General features: G+C 37.7%; 1 protein-coding gene across 2 annotated transcripts in view; it reads left to right on the plus strand.

Annotated features, from left to right (window-relative positions):
- Nucleotides 1–15,468, plus strand: part of aldh7a1 (aldehyde dehydrogenase 7 family, member A1) — a 113,825-nt gene that overhangs the window by 71,768 nt on the left and 26,589 nt on the right. For both annotated transcript variants that reach the window (XM_079805379.1, XM_079805378.1), the window contains exon 10: nt 14,115–14,156. In XM_079805379.1, coding sequence (XP_079661505.1) covers nt 14,115–14,156 — 42 coding nt within the window. The remainder of the gene's footprint in view (nt 1–14,114; nt 14,157–15,468) is intronic.

Genomic DNA, 15,468 nt, shown 5'->3' on the forward strand with positions numbered 1-15,468 from the left:
GCACGCCCATGCAAGCGCTATATTTGTCCTCGAGAGATCATGGCTTGTGAACTAGTGAATGCTGGCAGTTTCTCAGTGTTTGGATGTACAAATGAAAACCGAAGTCTTTTTTCAGTTCCTTCTGATCTGTGATCAGTGATTTCTGATGTGTAGTTAATTATTCAAATTCACACAACTTTATTATTCGTCAAGATTAAGCAGAAGGGGGGTGAGCGTATCCGGGCTAGGCTAGCCAGCTATTCCCACAATAAACTGGATTACATCCGATTACTGCTGTTGTGTATTTGTTTGCGCTGTGTACTCAATGCGCGTCACTGACGCTTTTCATAAAATAATGCTATAATCAACACTTACTCGTGACTCGTTCATCTCGACAGCTGTAATGGTACATTACATGTGTTACAAAGTTGGTATAATAAGGATGAAGACGGACTCGGCGTGACTGGGACTCGTGTTTATTCAGAACTCTCAGATACAAACAAAATAAACTCACGCTGACAGCGCTCACAACTCAGTAGTTACTATATAACTTTGTTAGCACTAACGTCGGCACTAATTATGTCCGACTTCCCCAGTCGGAGATCACCAAAATGAACATTGAAGAGGTGTGTGAACTCGCTTGTACGATGTCAGAAGCTGTTTATTGTTCTGGACCGCTCCCTGTAAAAAGGAGTGATGAGATGGTTAGCAGACTATCATCACTCAATGGCTGGTTGTGTAAGTGGTGTCCGCAAAATAACATAGGGTTCATAGACAATTGGAAAAGTTTTTGGGGCAGACCTGACCTGTTGAAGAAGGATGGCATCCATCCCTCCTGGGGTGGTTCCGCTCTTCTCTCTAGTAATTAGGCATAGTCTTAGAGCTAAACCTTGACTCAGTAATTTCCTGCAACTCAATTCAGAAAAAAATGAATTTTTAATTATAGCTCCACAAGTAGTAACCTAGAATACTGTCTAACACTTGATGGCTGCTCTGTCAAGTCCTCGTCGTCAGTGAGGAACCTGGGTGTGCTCTTTGATACCAATCTTTCGTTTGAAAGCCACGTTTCTAGCATCTGTAAAACTGCATTCTACCATCTTAAAAATATATCTAAATTACAGCACATGCTCTCAATGCAAAATTCTGAACCGTTAGTTCATGCGTTCATGACCTCAAGTTTAGATTATTGTAATGCTCTACTGAGTGGTTGCCCTGCTCGCTTAATAAATAAACTCCAGCTGGTCCAAAACGCAGCAGCTCGAGTTCTTACTAGAACCAGGAAGTATGACCATATTAGCCCCGTTCTGTCAACACTGCACTGGCTGCCTATTAAACATCGCATACATTTTAAAATCTTGCTTATTACTTACAAAGCACTAAATGGTTTAGCTCCCCAATACTTGAGCGAGCTCTTAACATATTATACTCCATCACGTCTACTGCGGTCTCAAAATTCTGGCCAGTTGATAATACCGAGAATATCCAAATCAACTGCAGGCGGTCGATCCTTTTCCTATTTAGCTATTCTAAACTCTGGAATAGTCTTCCTAACATTGTACGGGAAGCAGACACACACTGTCAGTTTAAATCTAGACTAAAAACACATCTCTTTACTGTGGCATACACATAAAACACTTTTTCAATTAAATGATTGTTAGGCTGCATTAACTAGGTCAGCCGGAACCGGGAACACTTCCCATAACACATGATGTACTCGTGACATCATCAGAAGAATGGCATCTACGCTAATGATAGTCTCTCTGTTTTATCCCGAGGTTTACTGCAGTCAGCCGGATCCGAGCTGTATCCAGATCAGATGGTGGACCTGCGCCCAGACATGACCAACACATGACCCTGATGTCAATTAGACTCCCCTGAAATTGCATCGTCGACGCGGCATCCTCAATAAACCCGTCTCCGGCGTGATGACTCCGATTGTTCGAATATTACAATTTAATAATACTTTAATCGATATGTCATCCTCAATAAACCCATCTCCGGCGTGTTGCCTCCGATCTTTCGAATATGCACTTTAATAATTGTTTCATCAATACAGCATCCTCAATAAACCCGTCTCCGGCATGATAACTCTGATATTCCGATTATTCCCATTTAATAATTGTTTAATCGACACATCCTCAATAAACCCCTCTCCGGCATGTTGCCTGCGATCCTTTGAATATTTCTTTCTATTATGAACTCTGACCTGTAAAGTTGCCAGAATAATAATAATAATAATAATAATACGCTGTTTGTTAATTGGCCAGAGAAGAACTGGCACCCCGACTGAGCCTGGTTTCTCCCAAGGTTTATTTTTCTCCATTAGGTTACCTGATGGGGTTTTGGTTTCCTTGCCACTGTCGCTTTTGTCTTGGCTTGCTCAGTTGGGGACACTAAATTTTTCAACTAAATATCTGAATAAATTAATTATTAAACTAAATTAACCACATAAACTAAATTACTGATTTAATTACTGATCTAAAGCCCACATTGTCACTGTATGATAATTGAAATGAACTGATGACATCACCGTTTTCTCCAGAACGGCTATACGGCTGAATAAAATTCCGTTTTATTCAGCTCTCCATTTTTCTGGCTGCTGTTTTAAGGGCCCGAGTGTGCTCGTTGTACCACGGCGTTGGACTATTTTCTTCAATCTTCTTTAAGCACAGGGGAGCAACTGTGTCTAAAGTGCTGGAAAAGAGAGAGTCAATAGTTTCTGTTGCAACATCGAGTTCTTCTAAGCTATCTGGGATGCTGAGATGATACTGATCCTTATCTTTATCTCCCAGGACTGTTGTTGAATCTTCCAAAAGTTTTGGCTTGGGGTCCTTCACATGCGGCAGCAGCACGTTCCACCCAAGGGGGTAATCCAGCACCCGGAAAGCGTACCTTCCATAGGGGTAGCCATTGCTAACCAAGCCATCGCCTGCTGTTAGCATTCCATTGACTCCCATTCATTTTGGCATCACTTTGACAGCGAATAACTTTACATCCAAGGCGTTTAAAGACTCCATTTGTCCATTGTTTATTTCTAAAGAAACACGACAATGTTTTAAAGGCTCCATTACCTTGTATCTAACACTATCGCCCAGTAGAAGCCGTTTTTGTAAAAATAGGCTAACGATTGCATCATAACCATGCGACTCTGTCGCGCAGTACAGAAATTACCGTATAGACAGGAGGAGAAGCTTGCAGGAAATCTTTTACTGTCTATGAGGCAATTTATTAAAATAAATAAATACTATGCAAAATGACAAAATAATTAATCAGAATACTTACCAAAAGTTGCTCCTGTTCACGCTCTCCGTCTCTGCAAGTTTCGGTGATTCAGATTTCACTTTGCACAACTACTAGAAGACTTACAAGTGTCAGACAGGTTCCTCACGTCACATCTACGCAGTCAAGCTCAGTCTGAGGCTGCTCAGCCATCAGGAAGTGAGTGCTTCTAATTTACTTCACTTTCCTCCGTGGAAGTCTATAGGGTCGCTGTGTCCATTTCTTTTACGGTCTATGGTTCCACCGCACCAATAAAACGGGGCTGCCCACGGATATACCTGACTTTAAATCGGCGGTACTAAACACGGATATCTGCTGATATATTAATTTACAAATATCGGCCCGATATATCGGCTGACTGATATATCGGTCGACCTCTAATATGTGATATCCACAGGCTCGTCTTTTGGGGTAAAATATTTCTATGCGATGAGACATTTATTCATCACCAATTCTATCTTTGCTTGCAAAAGATTCACATTTTTCCACGATAACAAAACAAATTAAATAATTAAATAAGTTAATTAATGATCAAATAAGTAAACTTGAAAAGATTATATCTCTGCTTTTTGTTCAAAATGTTTTTTTTTTTGTTTTTTTTTTTGGTTTTTTTAAAGCTGAGGCTCCTGTTCTTTCAGTTCTGTTGCATGTTCATATCCATAGAACAAAATATTCTGGGGCCCATTAAAGTTTTGGGAAAATTATTTAAAAAAATGCAGGCGCTGGTTTAGAAAACTATGGCGGGGAACAAGTTTCATTCAGTTTGATAAACTCCTGACTCCCAAGAGCCATCTAACTGTCTGATGCAATTTCACCTGCTTCATTCATTTATTTGCTTTAAATTGAGTATATGTGGTGCTACTTGGTGGCTTTGGATGGTCCGATACATAATTTCCCAGTTTGGATTTAGGTCTAGGGAACATGAGGGGCCAGTCAATGGCATCAATGCCTTTGTCAACTAAAAAACTGCCTACACACTCTAGCCACATGAGGCCGGGCATTATGCACCAGGAGGATCCCAGGGCCAACTGCACCAGCATAAGGTCTGACAATGGCTCTAAGGATTTCACCCCGTACCTAACTGCAGTAAGGGAACCACTGGCTATCATGTGGAGGTCTGTGCGATCCTCCAAGGATATTTCTCCCCCAGACCATTACTGAACCCCACACACACACACACACACACACACACACACACACACACACACACACACACACACACACACACACACACACACACATGCATATTACATACATGGAGGGTGTGATTTGTCAAAAGAACAGAGGGGTTAAAGTTGTTAAAGTTTTTTTTTTATTACAATAAATATTCTGGTTTAACCTTGAGCTTTGAAGTATTAAATAGGTTAGATAGCTTCGATATTTGACCACTATTTACAATGACACCAATTCTTCATTTCTGATAGGAATGCAAAATCAATCAGTGGTTATTGATATTTTGATTAGAATAACGAGACACAAACCTGTACATATTCAATCACGTTTGCTCCCATTTATTTTTGATTACATTGCTTCGATACACAGCATAAAAAAGTGTGCACATTTGGAGAAATATGTATTCACACGTTTACCTCATATTTGCTATTTCAGAGTGCGAGGTAATCGCACAATTTCTGAGTGCAAGGTAAACACCTCACACTCTGAAATAGTTTAATGGTGCGTGCTGACTTTCTGAAAAGCTCTGCATGGATTGAGGTGTATGAACAGTATCACGAATTCCAGACTGTCAGTTAGTCCATTTCTGATTCTATTGTTGTATTGTCACGTTGCAGCATTTTACTTGCCGATGTTGTAAAAAATATATATATTTTTGGTATTTTATGTTCTGTTGGTGATTTGTGGAGTAGCATCCCCTGGGGGATTTTACCAGGGATAAAAATAATTCAGCAAGAGGCAGGGATGCATAGACCAGAATATAATGAACATTTTATTACAATAATAATGTAATACTTATTACATTACATGCAGTTTTCACATTATGTGCAGTTATTACATTGTGTTGCTACAGGGAGTGAAGAGTTCTGCTTGTGTCATGTAAACATCTTACTGTGATTTAAGACCTTACTCTCATTATTAGAAATAATTGCATTATTGGTGCACATGTAAACGTAGTCAGTGTTAAACTTGCATGCAATTTGTTTCATTCAGACTCCACGCCGGAGGGCGCCCTCGCACAGAAAATCCACAAGCGAGACTCGGTAATAAAACAAATGACTTTCCAGAAAATGCAAAGACATCCAGCTATCGCTGTAGCTGAATAAAAATATTTTATTATAATAAATATAAAAAAGAATAAAGAGTTTTTGATTGATTAATTTCTGTTGTAAAAAACTGATTAGTTATTTTATTTGGCGCCATGTAAACACCATCCTCAACTAAAACAGAAAACCCCCAATGCATTCCCGACCCCATCCGCATGGCAATGAAACTTAAAAGATAATTAAAACACAATAGCAACAGTATGGTTTGTCTGTGTTGTTCAAGCCATCTCTGGTATTTTTACACTATTTGAAGCATTCAATGCCACATGCTGGTAACGGCTGCTGGTTAAAACTGTGTAAATGCAACAAAATAACTCCCACCTAAGCATGCATAAAAACAGCTTTAATAACCCCTTTGAAAATGTTTTATTGAAAGTATAATGCAGGTACTGGTCATATAATTAGAATATCATCAAAAAGTTGATTTATTTCACTAATTCCATTCAAAAAGTGAAACTTGTATATTATTTTCATTCATTACACACACAGACTGATACAGTACTGATTCAAATGTTTATTTCTTTTAATGTTGATGATTATAACTGACAACTAAGGAAAATCCCAAATTCAGTATCTCAGAAAATTTGAATATTACTTAAGACCAATACAAAGAAAGGATTTTTAGAAATCTTGGCCAACTGAAAAGTATGAACATGAAAAGTATGAGCATGTACAGCACTCAATACTTAGTTGGGGCTCCTTTTGCCTGAATTACTGCAGCAATGCGGTGTGGCATGGAGTCGATCAGTCTGTGGCACTGCTCAGGTGTTATGAGAGCCCAGGTTGCTCTGATAGTGGCCTTCAGCTCTTCTGCATTGTTGGGTCTGGCATATCGCATCTTCACAATACCCCATAGATTTTCTATGGGGTTAAGGTCAAGAGAGTTTGCTGGCCAATTAAGAACAGGGATACCATGGTCCTTAAACCAGGTACTGGTTGCTTTGGCACTGTGTGCAGGTGCCAAGTCCTGTTGGAAAATGTGCATCTCCTTAAAGTTGGTCAGCAGGAGGAAGCATGAAGTGCTCTAAAACTTCCTGGTATACGGCTGCGTTGACCTTGGACCTCAGAAAACACAGAGGACCAACACCAGCAGATGACATGGCACCCCAAACCATCACTGACTGTGGAAACTTTACACTGGACCTCAAGCAACGTGGATTGTGTGCCTCTCCTCTCTTCCTCCAGACTCTGGGACCCTGATTTCCATAGGAAATGCAAAATTTACTTTCATCAGAGAACATAACTTTGGACCACTCAGCAGCAGTCCAGTCCTTTTTGTTTTTATCCCAGGCGAGATGCTTCTGACGCTGTCTGTTGTTCTAGAGTGGCTTGACACAAGGAATGTGACCGCTGAAACCCATGTCTTGCATATGTCTGTGCGTAGTGGTTCTTGAAGCACTGACTCCAGCTGCAGTCCACTCTTTGTGAATCTCCCCCACATTTTTGAATGGGTTTTGTTTCACAATCCTCTCCAGGGTGCGGTTATCCTTATTGCTTGTACACTTTTTTCTACCACATCTTTTCCTTCCCTTCGCCTCTCTTTTAATGTGCTTGGACACAGCTCTGTGAACAGCCAGCCTCTTTTGCAATAGCCTTTTGTGTCTTGCCCTCCTTGTGCAAGGTGTCAATGGTCGTCTTTTGGACAACTGTCAAGTCAGCAGTCTTCCCCATGAATGTGTAGCCTACAGAACTAGACTGAGAGACCATTTAACCCTCTCGAGTCGGCAATCACGCCGGCATGATTGGCTTGCTTTTTTTTCTTATCAGTGCCAAAGAGACTCAAATAACTCTGTCGTTTTTTTTATCATTCAGGCAAGTGTTATACATTATCTGTTAAGTTTCTATTTTTTTTTAGTAGTCACAAAAACCAATTGTTTTGCTTTTTGCAAAATAAAGAAATCAAACGTGCGATCTGCAGCCTCTCTGTCAAAGACGTTCATTCAGATAGTCTTCAGAAAATGACCTAGCTTATTGAAAACTTGTCTCACAAACATGAGCCATATGTCTAAAGAAACGCTGAAATGTCAGGTTTTAAACACTGTAAACCAAATCAAAAACAAATATTCTGTGTTTATGTAATCCGTTTGAAAGCAGAGTGATGCTAGTCATTCCTGAGCGGCTCATTATAGACTAATGCGACCACGCCCACTAAGCATGCGCTCTATTGAGATTCAAATACTGAGGCGACGCCCACACACACATCAGCTCAAACAAACACATCGTGCAACGAGGGCGCACTGAAGCTTTCTTTGTTTAAATTAGCGCAAAATTAGTGTCAGATGTAAGTAATTACCTTGACAAACTATACATCATTTAAAAGATCTAAGACTCAAGCTTCCATTTTTGACCTCTGTTTTATTCTCGAAGACGTATAGTGACCGTAATTTGTTAATGTGTCAGGAGTTATGAATATGAAAACCGCGTCGGTACCTTCTAAAGATTGTAATACGAGCGTCACCTGCTCTCATTCATAAACTCTTCATACTTCAACTGGCACCCAGAGGGCACTCCGTGCACATGTAGTCCATATATAGCACGCATGAAGAAGATACCATGTGACACTGACATAAACAGCTTCCAGAAATCGCTCTAACATGCAGGCAGACAGGTTTGAAGATAATAAACACACAATCGTGACAATATATGGCTTATCTTTGTTATATATATACCATGTTGGGTGTTTTCATAATAGATTATATTAATAATGCAATGCTACTCGAGCTTTTATAATTATGCAGAATATTGTAAAATATATTTTCTGTCTGATTTTTTTGATCCAAAGCCAAATGAGATCACACAAGGTTATTTAAAACATTTGACTTGTGATATAAAGTAAGTAAAAACATGGTTTTAATCTCATTAGCTAATTGTTGTGTTTTAATAAATTGGTGTAATAAATCATAAATTATATTTTAATAAATCATAAATTGTTATGGCAGAGAATATAGATTGTTTTAAGTTATCTGGTCTACCTTTATGAAGCAACTCTGCACTGTGCCCAAGCAGAATTTCCCCTTGGGGACGATAAAGTTAACTAACTAACTAAATTAGCAAAAACTCACTTCATTTTGATTTTCCCCCCAGAAATTTGTAGTTATCTAGTAAATTCATCTTGGTTTAACAATTTTAAATATTGGGACTGGAAACAAGAAAAAATACCAAATAAGAAGAGCATTTTTTTGAAGTGTAGTCAAATCTTCTGATCATTTAAAATATAATAGGCCTTTGTTGATTACATTCCAAATAAAATAAACTACAAAAAATATATATTTCCTTTGCTCTGTTGCTCTGTCACATAGGCCTACCTGAAGCTCATTCATTATGCAGCTCATTAATGCGAGTCCTTTATCTCAGGTGCTATCTCATCATTATTCATTAGATATCATGCCTCCTCGCATATTGGCTTTGTGAAGAGAAGCTGTCTTACAAATTTTAAATCAGTGTATTGTTTTATGTGAATGAGTAGACTCAATGATTCTCACATCAGTTTGAAGAAAAAACTCTATACAAATACAGACAGGAGTCAAAAGTCTTGGGAACACATATCTATTGTGTGTTTTGAGGCCTTAATTTTAAAACAAATTTTTTTGTTTTTTCAAAATCCGTTTATAAACATTTTTCTCTCAAAAATACAAGCATGTACATACATGTTGCTCACATATTATGGTAGCCCAGTTTGTGCTGAATACAGTGTAATTACACTTTTGCCATTAATGTGTTTATAAGCAACTGAAAAAAACACATGTCAGAGCATGTCAACTTCTAAAGGGCCCAAAAAGAGCTCAGACTCCAGAGGGTTAAAGGCCTTTGCAGGTGTTTTGAGTTAATTAGCTGATTAGAGTGTGGCACCAAGTGTCTTCAATATTGAACCATTTCACAATATTCAAATTTTCTGAGATACTGAATTTGGGATTTTCCTTAGTTGTCAGTTATAATCATCAAAATTAAAAGAAATAAACATTTGAAATATTTCAGTGTGTGTGTGTGTAATGAATGAATATAATATACAAGTTTCACTTTTTGAATGGAATTAGTGAAATAAATCAACTTTTTGATGATATTCTAATTTATATGACCAGCACCTGTATATTAGATGCAATTAACAAATCATCAAATACCATTAAATATGAAGTGTCTGTATAACATGTTCTTTTATTAATTTGCAGGGCTTGTTTTGTATGGAGGTCTTGTCTAAACAAGCCAATAAGAGACTATTAAGTACTATTCTTTCTTGTCTCTTAAAAATTATTACAAATGTATAAAATTGATCCGAGATCAGGTAAAAACCATAAACACTGGTTCAATGGTGTTAATCATGGATTCATGGTTTCAATGAGATCGTCCTCCAACAGCGAACCATTGAAATTTCAAAACAGTTGTGACACAAAGCCTTGTTTACTGAAATCACATGGCAGTTTGATATGCAGTTTAAAACAAATTATTTGCAAAGGTTTTAAAGCATCACAAAGCAGTGCTTCACAAGCGCCCATCACCAGTTAAACACTAAATATTCAACTATATTACTGATCCGCCCGCATTGACACTATATGAGAACTGAACTGAGGTGGACGATGACATTACTGTTTTCTCCAGAGTGGCTGTGCAGCCGAATCAAATTTTGTTGCATTATTTTCCTAACACTGTGAAGCTGCTTTGAAAAAAATCTGCATTGTAAAAAGCGTTATATAAATAAAGGTGACTTGAGTTGACTTAACTAGTGCTAAGCTAAAAGTAGTTCGCTTTTTAGTTCTATTAAGTGTAATTGTTCCTTTTGTATGCAAAGGTGATTCATTGGCCCAAAAATCTACAAAATATATTGTTATTGTGAATTCTTTTTGCTACAATAATCGTGTAGTGAAAAATCTGATATTGTGGCGGCTCTAATACCAAGAGTCCTGAAAGCACTTTACCATTTTCCCTTTACTTCGATTGCACAAAATAGTGATTAGTGATACAAATGCAAAATTGATTAAATAAAATAAACCAACATTCATGGACATCACAAAACTGCTCTTAGTGTGAGAGTAATTCAGGTTTTATGCATATGTTGGAGTGCTCATTGCAATATATCGTATCATAAATGTGTTGTGATGCATATGGTATCACCAGAAAGCAAGGTTAACTTCTATAGCAAGGCTAACGTCACATATACCTTGAACTTTTAGTTGATTAGCCTAAGCTTTGCTTACTCAAGGTATGCTGGTTCCAAAAACGAGTCCGGGGGTAAGTTCAGCCAACTCAGAGTATGTTAACCATGAACACACAAGACATTCTCAACAGAGCAACGAATCGATGATTCACCATGGAAACAGATGCTAAGAATGTTTTTTTTCCTTTTCTCGTTTTACTGCTGTTTTCTTTTATACCTTGTAAAGCACTTTGGTCAACCTTGGTTGGGTTTAAATGTGCTCTATAAATAAACATTGATAAGAAAAAGCGCGCCATTCTACTTCCTCGTCTTTTGTTTAATGGCGATTTACATAACCTAAGTAGGTTATGTAAATCGCCATTAAACAAAAGAAGACGTGAACATCGCCACCTATTTGGGGATTGTGCAATCATCTTTTCGTTTAATAAGTAATCTTAAAAATATTGTTTGTTTGATGCTTATTAATTGAATAAGCTCACACATGGATGACAATAAAATAAATAATAAATATATTTTAATTTAATTAACATTTAAACTTGTTTTTAATTTACTTATTTTTAATTATTTAGAATTAATATATACTATTGTATATTATATAACTGAAACAAATTTGGTTATTTTAATAACTTTATTAATTATATAAAACACATCTGAATACCTCTTAAGCAAACTAACCCTGGAACATAACCTGCTCTGGTCTGCCTGAAAATCCCAGTAACTGAGCAGATTGTGAAATACTCAGACCGGCCCGTCTGGCACCAACAACCATGCCACGCTCAAAATTGCTTAAATCACCTTTCTTTCCCATTCTGACATTCAGTTTGGAGTTCAGGAGATTGTCTTGACCAGGACCACACCCCTAAATGCATTGAAGCAACTGCCATGTGATTGGTTGATTAGATAATTGCATTAATGAGAAATTGAACAGGTGTTCCTAATAATCCTTTAGGTGAGTGTACATACCCTGAAAGTTACCTCCATCTTTGGAACCGAAAGTTGAGGTTATCCGCTAACTTACTCCTAAACATACCCTGGTATGTCTCACAACCTGCTTTCTGGAATACCCCCCAGATTTTTGGTGATACAAAGCCCTAGTTTTTGGTGATACAAAGCCCTAGTAAGAATGTAAAAATAGACATGCAAATGTGAATTTTGTGTTCACATGCTACACATTGCTACAAAAATAAATGTTCCCTATTGTGATGTTCTGATCAAACAGTTGTGACAATTGCACTGTTTAGAGAATGTTAATGTTAAAAAAAATTGATGCATTATTTGTAGTAATATTAATATTGAATAGCCTGACAAGCCAGACCCACATCAAGATGTTGGGTCTGGAAACTCATCATTGACAGGGCTCAATCCGAGGGGCGGGATAAACGGTTGTCTTTCAAATTCCCTCTGCATGCAATTGGATGGCACCATGAGCGCCACAACCAACCAGAGCAAAGAAGGTGAAGCCGAGCTAACGTTAGTTAATAGACTTTCACCGTATCCGGTAGGCCAAACTTTGAACATATATTCTTTTCTTAAGAATGACTTCAGTGCCGTTCTTTGTTCTTTTCTCAAACAAAAGCTTAATTCCAAGTCTTCAAGAGTCGCGGCCAAAGCCGATTCAAAAGACCGCTGTTCGTCAGCTTCTTTGTCTACAAATAGCACGCAGAACCTCCACAACTCTGCCGTGATGTGCCGTCATTATGTTAAGCCCGCCCACCGACTCTACACACGCTGTGATTTGGCCTGACCAGAGTTTGGTTTTTCCAGCTCTCAGGTCTACCCAGAGTTGCTAGACTACACTCGCGGCAAAATCTATTTTCTGCCGCTAGGGTATGTCTAGATTTCTAGGCTAAATCTTGAACTTTTTAAATAAACAAGTGTGTTCAGTAATATGTGAATTTCATTGGTATTAGTATTGAATACTGATACTAATATTTTGGCAGAATAATAATCATGCACTGTTTGTTAATTGGCCAGAGGAGAACTGGCACCCCGACTGAGCCTGGTTTCTCCCAAGGTTTATTTTCTCCATTATGCCACCTGATGGAGTTTTGGTTCCTTGCCACTGTCGCCTTTGGCTTGGCTTGCTCAGTTGGGGACACTACATTTTCAACTAAATATCCAAATAAATTTAATTACTAAACTAAATTAACTACATCAACTAAATTACTGATCTGCCCACATTGTCACTATATGATAATTGAAATTAGCTAGATGACACAACCATTTTCTCCAGAGCGGCTGTACAGCTGAATCAAATTCTGTTGCATTATTTTCCTGTTTAACACCGTGGAGCTGCTTTGAAACAGTCTGCATTGTAAAAAGCGCTAAATAAATAAAGTTGACTTGACTAGGGTGAATTCAAGTTGATTGGGACACTTTTTCCCAGTCATCTTAATTTTTTTTTAAAAAGTGTCCCAATCAGAGGTCATGTTAACCGATTTTGACAGAATTTGTTTAGCAGTGATAGAAAAATCTGAAGGCAGTCTAACAGATCATTTTGATAGATTAAACTGAGGGTGATGTATAGTATTGTAACTATAATTCCCACCCCTGTCCAGTTGGTGGCAAATGCACTCCAGTGTGGCAGCAGAGCGCAAGTTAAGTTTTCACGAGAAGTCCGTCTTAGCCTGTTTAACATCGTGAAGCTGCTTTGAAACAGTCTGCTTTGTAAAAAGCACTATATAAATAAACTTGACTTGACTAGGGTGAATTCAAGTTGATTGGGACACTTTTTCCCAGTCATCTTTTCAATCTTTTTAAAAGTGTCCCAATCAGAGGACATGTTAACCGATTTGACAGAATTGACAGAATTTGTTTAGCAGTGATAGAAAAATCTGAAGGCAGTCTGACAGATCATTTTGATAGATTATACTGAGGGTGATGTATTGTAACTATAATTCCCACCCGTCCAGTTGGTGGCAAGTTGCACTCCAGTGTGGCAGCAGAGCGCAAGTTCAGTTTTCACGAGAAGTCTGTCTTAGCCGTTGCGTTTGATTACATGTAGGCATAATTAATGTTTACTTCGTTGCATTCACTCACCTTCTGCGACAACGGTTCAAGATGAAAACTGATGAAAAAGTGACTGTCACTTTCTTTTCATAATATAAATAAATAATTAATTAAATATAAAATAACAATTGTATCATTACAATGTTACACCAGAAGGTGGTGACAAGTGGTTAAAAATTGTATTTGTCATTGAATCATTCAATGTTTTTTATATTTCTTTTTAAATGGACTGCAGCAATTTATATTTTGTCTGAACCTCTAGTAAACTACTTGTTTTGTTTTGTTCTCTGCTCAGAATCGTGGGAGAATTGTAATCTCTGTTTGAAACCAAAATTGTGATTCTCAATTTATCCAGAGTCGTGCTGCTGGTTCCTGATTTGACTTATGATTTTTAAAGTGAATATTTTGATTTTCTACAGGTCGTCAGCTACTGGAGTTGGGAGGAAATAACGCCATCATAGGTTTGTTGCATTTAATTAATTGAAAAGGGTCTTTTTGTTTAAGTTTTAAAAGGCCTGTTCACACCAAGGGCGATAACTATAACAATAAATTCACACCGCAACTATAACAATAACGGCACAGAGGAACAATATCGCTGGAATCACTTTCATATTTTTTTTTTTTCAGCAAATGAACAATAAAAATATTGACAGCCAATCAGATTCTATTCCGCTTTAAATAGCTTGAGTATTTAAAGCAGCAGACGACTAAACTGCAGCGCGCATTTAGAATAAACAGTGTTATCATTCTTTGGTGTGGAAACTAATACAGTAATGTTATCTTTATAGTTATTATTGTTCTTGGTGTGAATGGGCCTTTAGTCTTTTGAATAATGATAATTGAATAAACTGTAGGGGTACAACAACTAGTTGATAAATTCGATAATGAAAATCTACAATACATTTTATCAGTTAATCACAGAGGAACTCTTTCAGTGATGTGACTTTACAGTAATGAACAACGCATTTCTTTTGAAAGAACATGCTTGAAAAACTTTGAAGTTCACAGAGTGAACTTGCTGCTGGAAAGGTGTGTGACCCATGTCCAAAGCAGAAAAAAAAAAAATTATTAACCGCTTTAAAGATGCTCGTGAGCAGTTTCATTTCTTGTTGGATATTGAATTTAGCTTGTAAATTGACATTAATTACTTAATCTTACTGAATCTTAATCTTACTGATGCATGAGAACAGCAACCTGTAATGGGTTACTAAACCCTAATAAACCCAAAATTGGGAGCATTGTCCCACGTCCTGCAAGATGTAAGCAGTGTCCCGCATTTCACTTATGCCTGTTTTTCTTAGCTGAAATTACAATACCACAATAAAAAATAGAATTTAAAAAATGTGATTGCCATTAAAAAATATATTCGCACAGCGGACATGTTCTAGCTAGTGTGTGGAAAAATAACCAACCAACGCATTCATAGAGAGGGTTTTTTCCGCTGATGACTAACTTGGAGTCAGGGAACCTGTGGACTTCATCAGAAGTGAAACTTGGGGTGAAGGCTTAATACAGTTACACTTGCCAGGACTTCTAGACGCAGTGGATAAGAGCGTCCTGCTCAAAGCGGCTAGATCCAACAAGTTGGTACTTAAGGAAATTTATTTCAGTGTAAAATGTGATTTTTACTTTGTAGTCTTTATTTAGCAGACTGTATAGGTCATGTGAGGTAAATTACATTGGATCACTCAAACCTGGGCAAATGTAGGGCCTGTCATAGAGCTGATCAGTTACCAAAGCTTATTGGCTATATAAAGCATCTTATCATCCAAC

Source organism: Gobio gobio, assembly GCF_949357685.1.
Source record: "Gobio gobio genome assembly, chromosome: 22".
In the NCBI taxonomy this organism is placed as follows: Eukaryota; Metazoa; Chordata; class Actinopteri; order Cypriniformes; family Gobionidae; genus Gobio; species Gobio gobio.